General features: G+C 40.2%; 1 protein-coding gene across 1 annotated transcript in view; it reads right to left on the bottom strand.

The window, feature by feature from the left end:
- Positions 1 to 14,900, bottom strand: part of macf1a (microtubule actin crosslinking factor 1a) — a 184,710-nt gene that overhangs the window by 71,422 nt on the left and 98,388 nt on the right. Inside the window, 15 exon segments of the mRNA XM_053228719.1 lie at positions 1,734 to 1,872; positions 1,953 to 2,131; positions 2,282 to 2,448; positions 3,237 to 3,420; positions 3,513 to 3,639; positions 4,043 to 4,197; positions 7,334 to 7,486; positions 10,348 to 10,473; positions 10,557 to 10,652; positions 10,918 to 11,022; positions 12,128 to 12,289; positions 12,673 to 12,750; positions 12,838 to 12,966; positions 13,283 to 13,571; positions 13,791 to 13,945. Coding sequence (XP_053084694.1) covers positions 1,734 to 1,872; positions 1,953 to 2,131; positions 2,282 to 2,448; positions 3,237 to 3,420; positions 3,513 to 3,639; positions 4,043 to 4,197; positions 7,334 to 7,486; positions 10,348 to 10,473; positions 10,557 to 10,652; positions 10,918 to 11,022; positions 12,128 to 12,289; positions 12,673 to 12,750; positions 12,838 to 12,966; positions 13,283 to 13,571; positions 13,791 to 13,945 — 2,244 coding nt within the window.

Below are 14,900 nucleotides of genomic sequence, written 5' to 3' on the forward strand. Positions count from 1 at the left end.
GCAATCTGTGGCAAGTGTGAAATAAAGTCAGAGACCGGAGATGTGCCATTTGCAAACACTGTGAAAAGGAAACTTCTATTTTCTTGTGATACTTAAGAGGATGGCAGCTTTCTTTTTCCCATCCTCAAGGAACACTGCTCTCTTACATATTATTTTGGAGAGAAAGTTAACTGACGTCAGGCAAAAGACATCACAAACAAGACAGTAAACAAGGCAGTAAATGGGATACCTATTAACACACTTAGGAGGGTTATTTACTAGCCCCAGGCTAGCAGCTGGCTTGTAAAAAGATGGAAATGCTAATTAAGAAAACTATCTGATTAGTTTATATATTACAGCCAAAATGAAAAAGCTCTTAGGTTTCTCTTTGCACAGCTGTGGTTACTAAGTAAAGACTTCTGAATGTTTAGATAACAGTATTACATGGTACATAGTTACAAGCAAAATGAATAATTCCCTTCAAGTGAAACAGTCCAGATATACACTATAGGGCCAAAAGTATGTGGACACCTGCCCATCACACCCATATGTGGGCTTTCTCCAAACTGTTGCCACAAAGCTGGAAGCACACGATTGTCTAGAATTCTACTTTTGTATGCTGTAACATTAAGATTTTTTTTTTTAAAACTAAGGTGCCCAAACCTGTTCCAGCATGACAAAGCTCCTGTGCACAAAGCGAGGCCGATGAAGACAGGGTTTGCCAAGGTTGGTGTGGAAGAACTCAAATGTCCTGCACAAAGCTCTGACCTCAAGCCCACTAAACAACTTTGGGATGAACTAGAACACAGACTGCCCCCCAGGCCTCCTCACCCAACATCAGCATCTGACCTCACTAATGCTCTTGTGGCTGAATGAGCAAATCCCTACAGCCATGCTCCAAAATCTAGTGGAAAGCCTTCCCGGAAGAGCAAAGAATAATGACTCCATATTAATGAGCATGGTTTTGAAATGGGGTGTAATGGTCAGGTGTCCATATACTTTTGGCCATATAGGGTATATTGCTTATTGTACTTATTAGGATGTGTCTTCTATTTTCTAATTTTATTTGAATGGTAGCTGTTGTGTCTGAGGCTTTCCTCCATTCAGTGAAAAAAAAAATGTATATAGAGCTTTAAAAAAGTCTATATTTAATGATTTACAGATATTTTTGCCTGAATTAACAGATTTTTTTGAATCTTGAGTTTTACCTTTAAAACCAGTTTCCGAGTTTTTGGGTAGAAATTGCAAAAGTATAGTGAGTTATTGCTTAAACCAAGACTAGGAAAACAGGTAACAGATTTCTCAAGGTTTCTTCCTCATATCATCTCAGGGAGTTTTTCCTTGCCAATGTCGCCTCTGGCTTGCTCATTAGGGATAAATTCACAGGGATAAATATATCTATTGTAAATATATGTAAATATATATTTACAATATATCTTTTTTTGTGAATCCATTTATTTCTGTAAAGCTGCTTTGTGACACTGTCCATTGTTAAAAGCGCTATACAAATAAAATTGAATTGAATTGAACAGATTAAGCAACTTGGGATATAATATGGAACTTATTTATTAGGAGCTTTGTACTGGACTCCAGTAAAGTGACATTAACTCTTCAAGTGTCCTTTTGAACAAGCTGCAGATGAATAAGGACACCCTGAGACCCATGTATAGTGAATTACATTTGTGTACATGGGAAAGAGAGCCAGAGAACAAAGGACCAACAGGTGTGCACTTGTGCATGTTGTTGTGACTCACCCTTATCTGTTCTCTCAAGACCTGGATGGCAGTGGTATCAGCAGGAACTATGTCCTCCTCGCTCAATCGTCCCTCATACTTCTTCACCTGACTCTCAGCAGCCTGTAAGCTTCTCATCAGCACATCTACGGTTTTCAACCTGATAGAAACAGCAAGACAGTGAGAGGACTGACAGGGAGGGTGTGTATGAGAAATGTGGGTGCCTGTGTATGTACTGACTTGTGCAGGTAGACAGAGGACAGCGAGTTGAGTCGCTCAATTTTCTCCACAGCTAGATTGAGCTCGGAGCGAAGCACAGGCACATTGGAGGAGGAGGGCTTCTCCTCAAAGAAGCTCACACAGCGACGAGACACGTCACCCAGATCCGACTGCAGATTTTTCAGATGCTGTTGTAGTTTCTGCACAATAAATACAGCAGCATTGTGCCATCTCACTTACCATTTAAGACCCACTAGCACTTATAATGAGGTATGAAAGCAAAAGAATTAAACAAACAGCACAGAACTTCTCAGCCAGAAGGTGGAGCTGTTAAATCTGTTATTGCTTACCTCCTGCTCTGCAATATGAACAGCTGTGCCTGCACCTTCTCCTGACACTCCACTAGGGGGCGGGGTCTGCATGCCAATCATCAGCTTCTGCTCTGCCTCCTGCAGATGAGACTTTATGCTCTGCAGCTCTGAGAGGTAGGAGCGTGATACCGACTCATCCTTCTCCACTGAGAGAAACAGAGAAACAAAATGAGAATTACTGCTAAGAAGTGGTGGCCTTGAGTCATATACTAATGGAGAACTTGTTAAGTAACCACCTAACCAATTAGAGAAATGCTAATGTAATCTAATTTTTTTTGTTTTGCCTCACATGAAAAAAGGCCTGCTGCTTATTATACGCACAGTGTCATGGACAAATTGGGATTTCTTATGTTAAAATGGGTGTAATATACATGTGCACCTGCAAACAGTGAACATGTTAAAATCAGGGTTGACAGAGTGGATTGACTGTTTCCAAACCAATAATTATTTAAAACTTACTCTTTGTTTTAAACTCTGGCAAAATTTTATTACAACTAAATTAAATCTAATCAGTAAGGCAATAAAGCAAACAAACAAACAAGAAAATATAATAATAATAATAATAATAATAATAGCAAGCATTATCCAGTTTTACTGAATAAATTCTTATTATTCAATTCAACCACTTAATAGGTCAAACTTTTAAAAATAATAAAATAAAAAAATAACAAAACAGCCTGATGTAGTGCTTGAAGTATGCTTGCTTGGTTATTATTTTATTCAACTGGCTGTCTAGTTTTTGACATAATAAAGAAAATAAAAGGAAATGATACATTACTGTTATTGACTTGGTGCTGTTAGTCAGTTCATGTCAGGTTTTTCATTTAAATACTGTAACTTATACTACAGAATTACCTACAATGCCCATCATTAATCCTGACAAGTGCTTATCCAGATCTATTTTTCGACACCAGCACGTGGCCTGTCTGTTTACCTGTCTCCATGGAGATCAGCAGTGCTTGGCAGTGCTCGTGGCAGTCCTGTGCTCCCTGCTCGAGCTCGCGCCTCTCGGCTGCCGTAAACAAGGCACTCTCACGGCTGTCTGCCAGGAAATCAGCTAGGTGGGCGTCCAGGTGATCCAGGGTCTGCTGTCTGTCAGATGGAGACTGGAAGCGCACCTAAATAAACAGAAATAGTCAGAATCAGGGACATGCTCTGAAGAGTCTCTACAGGGGAACAGCTTGAGTGTATTGCAGTTTAAATTAATGACCGTGTCCAAAGTCCAGGAAGAGATGTTGCTGATGTCCTTCTGCAGATAGTGCCAGGACACCACACTCTTCATGTTCATGTGCAGCTGGTGCCATAAGGACATCACGTTCTGGTATAGCTGCTCTATTCTACATACACAAAACACAAGGAATGCTTCATTAGCACAAACAAAGCCATGCAATTAACTAAACTAAATTTATTAAAATTACCTTTTAGCAAATATTTAAATTGTTTTTGAAAACTATTTCAATAGCCTGGACTGTTGCCATTAAACAGCAATTAATTTGTAATAACCTGAAAACTGGTTCATTTGCACCACTTAATTATCTAATTATTTCTGAGTGCTGGATCATTTGTCAGCAATACTAGCTATTGACCACTAACCAAACTGCATCTCACTCTCTTATGTCATTTAACATGAAAGATGATGACAAAAAATACATGACAAAATGACAAAAATAAGCAGTATGCCTTTAGTGGTATGCACAGCATGCCATTTGGAACACAGACCTTATCTGTGAGTGTCTTTACCTGCTGGCAGTGTCAATAGCCTCCTGGTTGGGTGGCGGAACTGTGAAGCACACTGATGGCACCATGGCTTCATTTCCTGTCGGACTGATGATCTTCCACTTCGTCCTCTGCAAGTTATCCTCTAACACGCACTCTTCTCCTTTACTGACCGTGATCTAAGAATGAGATTGAAAGAGACAGAGGAAGAGAAATGGATAGATGGGGGGAAAGAGGAAGGAGGAGGTAGGTAAGGAAGTTTTGAAAAATTAAAATTAAAAAAAAGCATAAATGAAAAATGTGGAGTATAAATTAAAAATGTAAAATATATCATGTCGTTAACCAAATGAGAAAAGAAATGAAATGTTAATGCTAATGGAAGTCACATGGGTAACTAAACGGTAATATGGTGTATGAACGCAGTATTTCTTTTCTGTTTGCCTAATATGGATTCAAACATTTAAACCTGTAGTGTGTCATCGGGTTTTCTGAAGATTTCTGTCTCCTATCTAGCAATAGGGAAATTTTTAGCTAATAAATTATAAGGAGGTGGGAAAATTCAGGTGCCCCGTCCACCCCATCATCCTGCCCCTTGCACGCAGGCGTGAGGTAGCAGAAATCAAAAAGCTACCATCTGTCCGTGACGGTGGCTGACACACACACGCTATTCACGGATCACTGAAATGCTGTAGTGCCACAACACTCGCCCCCATTTTGCAGCTGATGGCCCACAATCTGCATGCTAGAGGATGTTTTCAGACTATGATGACTCATAATTACTGACTTACAATTACAACCAAGACACTGTAATTGCTATGTGAAAAATAAATGAGTGTGTAAGAGAGTGGCTCTAATGCTACCGTGTGATCGTGACTGGGAGGCTGGAGGCAAAGCGGGAGCATTAACTGTGCTGCATTTGGACAGAGTGTATAGAGCCAGGGCAAAGAGCACAGGTCAGAGGAAAGAGTGATGAGTAGTAGTAGTACCTGAGAGTTGGCCTTGCCAGCCCCGCAGACACAGAGGAGGAATGAAGAGGGAAGAGAGTATGGGCAAAATAGGAGGGAACGGGGAGGAGGGATAAAGAGAAAGGGAGGTGAAAGGAAGGGAGAGGGAGGACAAAGATTAATTTGGGCATTCTTAAGACCCTGCTTGACTGAAAAATGTGATTATGGGTGGAAAAACAGATGGACTAGCGCAACTAAGGGCCTGGTGAATGCCAGCCTGACTGAAATACAATTATGACTGATCAGATTTAAAAATGTAAAATTTGAAATATCATCACATCTCACTCATGATGCCTAAATGATGCACACACTCAGCTGTGCGTTAAAGTGTGTCTGACGCATGTTGTTGCAGGTGTGTTTTCTACGTTAGCTCAGACAGTAATCACTGCACCTCCACCTGCCCGTGCCTCTCCGCTCCTGGCTCAGTGAGTACACACACAAGCACGCATACACATATATAGACACACACGCGTAGACACAAACACAATAGTTGCATATTCAAAGGCAAAAAAATCTCCATATGATCCTAAGTTCTTTGTCCCTGGCCAAATTTTTTTTTTTGGCTTCTTGATATAGGAAACGGTCTAATTATATTCATGTAATTTAAGGAATACTTTATTCACACATATTTCTTCAATTAGATATCAATTTCCCAATTAAATTAACAAACATAATTGTGTCTTGAAAGTAAAATGACATCCAAGGATTTACAGTTGAGTTCAAAAGTTTGTATTCTCCACTGTACCTTTTTTTTTTTTTTTTTTTTTTTTTTTTTAACACATAAAGCAGAATTCTCTGTTCATTTAAAACCTGTTACAGCATGGTCCAAATATTATAGCAATTGAGTCTGAACTAGCAAGCTCAAGACTACAACCCCACCGGCTTGCTCTAGTTAATTTATTTGAAGGTGCTTTATTAAGATGTCTAATAATCTAAAATCAATCAACACATGTTTAAGGCAAAAACTCACCAGCAGTTTTCTACTGAAAGGCCACATTCAGAATTATGATTTAGATTTTTTCCATTATTAAAATAAGGAACACCTGAAACAAATGTAAAACCTAAAATATGGTCTTGTTGGTTTCATTATTTCAAACTAGGCTGATGTATGTGTTCCTCAGTGGCGCAACAGAAAAGCATTCGCCCTATCATCAGGAGACTGTGAGTTTGAATCATCAATCAATGCCACAGCCATGGACGGGAGACAAGGGAGCAAAATTGGCCATACTCTCAGGGTGGGAGGGACGGTGTGACTGTCTCTCTACTGTCAACTGGAGTGATACTAGACAATCACAGGCATCTGTGAGATCATGTATGCAGAACAGAGCAGATAGTGCTGTCCTCTTAGTGTGTTACGCTGCCCTGTGACGCAGCATGAGCAGCAGTTTGAAAAGATGAGGAAGTTGGCTTCATGTGTCTTGGAGCATCCATGTGTTAGCCGTCACCCTCCCCAGTTGGTAGTTGTCGTACGATAGGGGAGAGTTAGCTAGTGGAAGGGGCAAGACCAAATTAGGGAGAAAATGGGGGGAAGAAGTAAGGGTATGGAAATTTTTTTGCACTCAACCATCATTACAACAGGCACCTATTGGAATCCCTCATTTCTTGAGCCTCGAATGGTATTCTGTTGGGCTTATATTGTAATATGTAGGTCCTACAACATCACTGTTATACCCTATGTAGTTAGCATGTATAGTAAATAAATTTAGGATTCAGTCAGGACCAAGTGGCTCTTATGAAATATAAGTGATAAGATGTGAAATATGGAAATTCTTTTTTCTGAAATTCGTTTTCTGTGGTTTGTGCAATGCATAAAACAAACACGGATGCTCTACGTTCTACCAGTGTTAGTGAAAACAGCTCTGCTTGCGCAGCTGCACATTTGCAGACGGTGAAGAGCGTTTCAAAAATCGTCACACTACACCTGACAGCGATAAGATCTATTTCACCTATTGCAGAAAACAGAGACCCCTCTATTTTCATCCTGTTTTAGAGTGCTACTGTAAGACTTAGAGAGGATGGCAAGAAATGTAGGTAAGCAATGAGCTGGGAAGAATGTGTTATAATAATTCATCACTGGGTTTGCAATGATGGCTACGACGCTCAAACATTTTGGAGATACACCATGAGTTTGATTCTACAGAAATGCATTTCATTGAAATGGATAGCAAAAGGGCTTGAGGGCATGGCCTGAGCAGGGCAGAATGGAAATCAGCCATTAAAAAAACTGAGAGAGAGATCAGTTCTTAGCGATATGAAAGTTCAATACAGAGCTTAGGTGTAAGTGGGTGTGCATCATTTATATGGGTCATACCTCTATTTGTTTGTAGTCACAGATGGCACGGATGGGCGTGGTGGTACCCAGAACGCAGTCAGCGCTACGTGGCCGGAGCTGGACCATCGTCTTGGCTCGTCCTACCAGGCTGGCCACTGTACTACGGTACTTGATCAGCTGCTCCTTCTCCTCCTGTCGAAAACAATCACGTGTCACTCAATCTGCAAACTCATTACTTTACATTAGATCATATGACACTGCTGAAGACTACATTTGACCAATGATTCTATACAGATAGATCTATTCACATACAATCAACTTATGGATACAAGTATTATCATTATGATACCTATTAAATTTGAGCTCATTTGATGCAATGCAATAAGACATACATGTAAATTAACATACTGTTTACACTGTATCTTGATTACAATATGTAAAATACTTTGATATTGATTTTTCTACTACAACTGTGATATGCTACAGCATTATGCCAAGCCCTTGAAGAGAGAACTAAAAACTTCACTATTTATATATAATCATTTACACAATTTTCATTTCTTAAGATTCTATTACTTGTTAGGAAACTCCTATGCAAAACGTAAAGACAAAGTCGAACAGAACATAAAAATGGAGTCACACATAAAAATGGAGTCACACACAATCTCATCTTCCAGTACAATGAAACACAACATTTAAGCTCAACATTTAGTTTAGACTTTGGCAAAACACAGCTATCTGGCTAGTTATGTAACATTATGCTAGTTTATAATTTGCCTTATTTTATTTCAAAATGTTCTAAAGTTCCTGGGGGATATTTGGCAGAAATTCTAAATTATGAACGCAAAGATTTCTTTCTAGTTTTTTTGTACTAATTATACTGGCAGCTAGCCCACAAAGGTGCCTCACAGCTTCAGGGTCCCTTGTTTAGTCCTAAGCTTGGGATACTATCTGTGTGGAGTTTCACATGTTCATGTGTCTGTGTGGGTTTTCTTTCGGGTTCTCAGGTTTCCTCCCACCTTCCAAAAACATTCAATTATCTGGACTGGTGGCTCTAAATTACCCCTAGGTGTTGATGAGTGTGTAACTGTGTCTTTGCATGGCAACCTGTGACCAGGATGCCCTGTGATCCTGTATTCCTGCCTTGTGTCCAGTGTTGCTGGGACACGCTCCAGATCCATGACAAGCTGCTGATCATTTCTTCTTACAGACGAAACCTACCACCTGCTAATATGCCTTATGTCCAGTGCTAAGATCAAAATTAATATGTTAACTGATAACATTACAATTTACTCCACTGAGAGAACCTATTTTGCACTATTTTGCATACATACATTGCTCTTATTTTCTACCAAATATCTAGTCCACCTATAACCACATTAATTTTCTATACCAAGGATCTAGATTAATGGCTGCCACCACCAAAGAGGTCAAAGTCAACAAGTGATCCCTGTGCTAACATTAGTGTAGGATTTTGTCTCTGCAATTAGCATCTCAGCTGGGCACCGGTATAAATAATGAACAAAATTCTAACCTTTTCTCTGGCCTCCATGAGTTTGGAGGTTCATTAGGAATTCATTACAGCGCTGGCTCTGAGAAGCGGAGACAAATTGAGGCAGTGCTAACGGCATTACACTCCGGTCTGGAATTTTACAAGTGGTTTTGAGAGTGCAGGGAATTAATGCTGGGTTAGGGCTGGTGCTGTTGAGTGGTGATCAAATGCCAAGGTGTGTTTTTACCAAAACTGAGGTGGAAATTATAACCACGCAGATGTGAGAGTCATGGAGCAATATGGAACAGTGTCAAGAAATCAGTCAGAAGTAGCAAATGTGTTATTTTCCATAGAGCAAATTAAAAACAGCTGCGCAGAGGCATCTGTCGAACGCATGTTGAATTAGATGAATCTGTGCCCCCAGTGAGAACTGTGCTCAGAAAGGGAGACTCAAGATGTCTCAACAACATGCTTTTTATTCTAATAGCAACAAGTCCATGCAAGCATGTATACCTTCCCAATACATCAAAGGCAACACAATTAACAAACATCTCAGACATTTTCTTTCTGGTCCTTAGCTAGGGTCTGGATGAGGACAACCTCAGAGGCAGTAAATTGGTGTGTTTGCTGAAGGATTTTAGAAAATATTTCTCCATACTTGGCAAACAAGCACAACATTTAATCCTGAGAATTTCCTTCTATGACTGTCTAAGAGACCATCAGACTAAGAAGTGAACAGCCACCCACAATCGAGGACGAAATCCAGAGATGAAAGTTGTAATGATTTGGAGATGACTAACCCTCCAGTTTCTCTGGAGGATGTGGCTCACAGAGTAAAAAGTGCAGCAATCAACACCAAATGTGGATGTGGACCAAGCAACTTGAAAACAACCTGAGGGATCAGAAACTCAAACTCAAAGAAGGGAATGTCTTGTTCACCTCTCAGTCTGTATTATGTTAATGTACTTAATTTTAATGTATATACCACTAGGCCGTACAGAAAGAATAGAACAGATGTGTAGACACAGATACAAATAGGAGGTGCACTATTCAGTTAAAAAAAAACTGGCCAGAAAGTCTTGTATCTAATCACTAGCTGAGACTAGTGAACTCGTGTGATGTAGACCTGTACAGCAGAGCCAGAATTCAGACCATGCTTACAGTGCTTGCATTTCTTCCTCTGTTCTTTTTCCCCCATTGTTTTCCAGTGTTTCACGTGGTTTATTTGTAGGATTAATAATTAAATTAATTTAATTTAAAAAAAAAAAACCTTCAGGTCTAGGCCACCCACACTTTGGTTTTAAATCCAAATACATATAAAGACTACTTGGAACACCAAATAGATATGGATAGTGTCACTATGTTACACCCCTTTACTACGGTGATCCATCCAGCATCCTCTGCCAGCTCAGTCTCTTCTCCTGATGGTCATGGAGGAAATATACACTGCTCATGCCTGCTCTGTGTGCCCCCCTTTCTCACTGTGCCATCTGCTGAGTGCTATTCAGGTCAATAGATCTCTGTATGTGTGTGCATGTGTAATCAGTGAAAATAGCCTTACCATGGAGTCCTGCAGCAGGTCCTCCAGTTTGCCTAGTCTGCTGTTTTGGTCACACGTGTACTGCCGCTTGATGGTGTCCTGAAGCTGTCGCAGGTACGTCTCACATTCTCGTGCATCACTCATGAACTAAGAATGGCATCACCACGGTTACAACCCCATTTCATTCAGACAAATGTGCATTTTAGAGATTTTTTTTGTTGACACAGTACCTGAAAGTAGGCAGTGTTGTCCTTGAGATGTTGCTCCACACATACACACAGCTGGCCAACCCACTGCCATTGTGTCTGTAAGGCAGCTCTGTAGGCCTGTGGTCAGAGAGCATAATTAGCATCAAGACTAATAATAGTAAAGCCAATAATACTCCTGATTAAATAATTATTAGGCATTTGGCCCAGTGTGTATGAGAAAAATCTGAAAAATGGCAAAGGTGGATTTTTTTTTTCCTTTAAAAAGAAATACCCTTACAGCATTTCTAATTCCATCAGTATTCATTTAATGCATAGTGATATGGATGTGAGGGTTCTTTCATTAATATTATTACATTTTGAGTAATGCTTACTGACAGCTCACCTCTACAGTCTGTTTGGCTGGGTGGTTCTCCCGGCACAGCTGATCAGCTGTTTCTTGTAGGGAGTGCATCACTTCCTGTTTTTCCTCCAGCTCTGCCCTCAATTCCTGTGAAATAAGGACAGAAATCAAATGAACTGGCAATCTACTAATAACACACTAGATCAGGCTTATTTCTTTAGCATTAATAATAAAGAGACATGCACTATTTAAAGGAATACTCCAGTGATTTTCAACCGAATCTCTATCTACAGTATTTGTAGTGCATGTGTGATCATGAACAATAATTTCAACACTTTTTCCTTTACTGAGAACAGATCAGAAATCCTAGTTACTTAAAATTCATGTAGAGTGGAAGTCCAATGGCAATTGTTGGGGCATCAGTAAACATTTATGTAAGACACTTTTTTGTGTTTAAAAAAAACAAAAAAAACCGCTGCAACAGAAAAGTGTTCATCCTATCATCAGGAGATCGCAGGTTTGAATCCTGAGCCATGCACTCTGGGAGGGAGGGAAGGTGTTACTCGCACTCCTTTGCTGATCAGACCTACACTAGCCAATCATGGGCATCTGTGAGCTCATGTATGCAGAAAAGGGCAGACAGCACATTCCTCAGAATGTGTTATTCTGCGCTGTGATATATGAGCAGAAGTTGGCTGGTTGGTGGGCATGGCAGTTCATCAAATTGGGAGAAAATGGGTTTTAAAAAAATACTTTCATGGATCCTTCATCTCAATGGTATTTCAGAGTTGGTACTACTTTTTCAGAAAGAAGAATTTGTGGCTATTTATAAATGCATAATCTGATCACCCATGGATGGATTTCCTCAGGGAAAGCCTAAATAACTGCAATTATTTACTGCTCCAATGTTTGAAAGTTGTACAAAACAGTGGCAAGACTTTAACATATTTCACATAATATAGAATGTAGATGTTCGGTGTTCCACATTATGTAGCTCTGCAGTTTAAGTCTTTATTTGTGGTATTCTACATTACAGACTTCCATTGTAAGTGCGTGGCATGTAAACAGGTTTTTATTTATTAATCAGTACAGGGAGTTCATGGTTACTGCACACAGACTTCAGATATGGTAGATGGAGTTCAAAAAAATATTGGAGTATTCCTTTAAGGTTATTAAACAGAATATGATGTGTTATGTGCAATGTTGGTCTTGCCTGGATATATGATATACTTATTCTGTTACTGTCACTCACAGCATACTGTTCTCTTTTTGCAGCCATGTTGGTGTTGTTCTCACTCCAGTCGAAGGCCAGCTCCTCCTCTTCTTTCTCATTGAGCCAGATGAGCTCTTCAGTGCAATGTGACACAAACGCTCGCAAGCTCTCCAGGCAACGCAGTCGCCATGACGAATGCTCCTGCGGCAACAGAAACCATTCACAAACTCTGGTTTCATCCTTCACCCTTGACTACTCACACAAACACACACACACACACACACACACACACCCCTACATGCACACACCTTTACTCCCTTGAAAGATTGCACCCTCCCTTAACCCTCTCAATCTTTAAATACTTGACTCTAGAGACTTTACTGAGCTGAAAGGAGATGAAAACTGTGTGTGTGTTTTTGTATGTGTCATGGGCAGGTGCTGTGCATTTCCTTGTCTGTGTCATATGCAGACTCTCTGTACCTTCTATCTTTGTCATGGGATGAACTCTGTCACACCCTGATGAGGACTAAGGTACACTGCAGTGACACACACACACAAGCCTTAAAATACAAACACACACTCACGAGCAGTTTGCAGTACTGGTTCTCCAGCTTGGCCAAGGTTTCAGAATAATTGCTTCGGAAATTGGAAGAGACACGTGGCTGAAGAGAAAAAAAGAGCGCACAGATGAGTCAATCAATACAGGGGTCAGAGAGGTGTGATAAACACGTTGTGTATGTGTACAGTACCTCATAACTACGAGCCTCCTTCAGGCTGTGCAGCAGGTCTTCCACGGCACTGTGGATGGTGTGGTGATCCTGCAAGTGCTGATCTACAGACGGCAAGTCGGAGCCCCACTCAGCCCGCTCCAGCAGCTCCTACCACACAAACACACACACTCTTCATCCCCATGTTACCTTGCACAACCATATGAACCTAATGCAGGGGTTCAAGCCTTACAAATACTTTTATAGTTATCCTTTCATGTTCTTTAGGTATGTGCTGATAATTTTTACAGCATACAGCATTTAAAATGTATTTTGTGCAAACTGAGAAGATTGTGAAAAAATCCTGAGCAAACAAATGTCACATCCACAGCACAAAAGGAACACTTACAGGAAGTCCTGAATGTACTGCATAAAAAGATACTTTTTTTTTTATTTTGTGCCTAATAAGTATACAATGCAATCGAACCTGCGTTGCCTCCACCCATCCCAGAAGCTCGTAAATGAAGCGCAAACTCCCTTCGTCCTCAGATGAGGACATGGCCACCAGTTCGGAGCGAGACATGGGCCGTCTGAGCAGGTTTGCCATGACGCCTGCTGCCCCCAGCAATGTCTGGGCTCCAAGCGTGGCCAAGCTCCCCGAGGTGAGCATCTGAGTCTGATCTCCCATCATTCCTCCTGACAGGAAGTGGCCTTTTCTGTAAACACTGGAGCACTGCAGTCGCAGGGAGACCAGCTCCTCCTGCAGACGTGTCACTCTATAGGAAAGTGGAGGACACAGAAAGATCAAAAAATTAAAAAAGTGCATTCTGAGAGAAAGAAGAATAAGCCATGTCAAGAGAAAGGCATGATCTAATGATATAATAAAAAATATGAGATAATAAACATGATATAATAAAGATATGAGAAAATTTTATTCATTATTCTCTCTGGCCCACTTTCCTGTAACTTTAACTCCAATTCTCCCTCTCACAAACCTGAAGGCCAGCTGTTCGACTTGGTAGTACTTCTCATCTCGGAGGATTTGCAGGTCCAGCTGCATTTGGCGGACCAGAGCCTCACAGTCCTGCAGGTATGCACCCAGCTCCTGCTCACAGCGTGCTTGCTCTCCTCTCTCCAGCTGAGACATATCCTGCAATCAAACACATGGTGGACACTTAGGGTATTTTTCCACTGCACTTTCAAAAACAAGAACTAACCCAAACAGGATCCAACAGAATTCTGGGACTGTAAAAGTGACTGCATCAATTTGATGCACAATGATTATACTGTTAACACAGACAAAAGGTTTGGCTTAACACTGCAATTTTTTCAGCTTGCTAGTTGTCCATCTTATAGTAGCTACTGACAAAGCTACTGTTACTGACATTACTGACGAAAAGGCTCATTATCTGAGAGAATTTAAATTGTAAATGATAAAAAAAAAACAGAAATCTTCACTGTACTTTTGTTGATAGAAATAAGACAAAATGAAAACAACATATAGAATGCATAGTATGTGATCAAAGCCATATACAATTATGGATAAATTAAGAAATGTGTAAGGAATAAAACACTCTGGGATGTACTGCTCTAGGAAAATGATCTATGAAAGTGCTGTGTGATGCTTTTACATATTAGGATGAATGCATTAAGATAAACCTGTCTTGTAACCAACACTACAGTCTGAGCTGTGCTGTTACAAAAAATTAAACACCACCAAATTATATTTGAGAATTTATTTGAGTGCTTTGGTATGAAATGGCATAATGTAGATTCTGATGGTACATACAACAAAACAAGCGAATGCGTTTTTTTTCTGCCTTTGTGTACATGCTACAGATTGGTTATACCTACCATGTTACATGCAACATGTAACATCAAGCATTGCTGCTAGTCCCACCCACAAGTGTGATTACTTTGATATGCACTTCCTAAAAGCAATTTATGTCTCCAATTTACAATATGCTTATATTGCATATTCTTAGAAGAGGCAGAGGATAGGTTCTCTTTTGAGTCTGGTTACTGTCAAATTTTCTTCCTCGTGTTGTCTCAGAAAGTTTTTCCTTGTTGTTGCCATTGGCTTGCTCTTTAGAGATCTAAAATCT

This window comes from Pangasianodon hypophthalmus, chromosome 23 (assembly GCF_027358585.1).
Source record: "Pangasianodon hypophthalmus isolate fPanHyp1 chromosome 23, fPanHyp1.pri, whole genome shotgun sequence".
Classification (NCBI taxonomy): Eukaryota; Metazoa; Chordata; class Actinopteri; order Siluriformes; family Pangasiidae; genus Pangasianodon; species Pangasianodon hypophthalmus.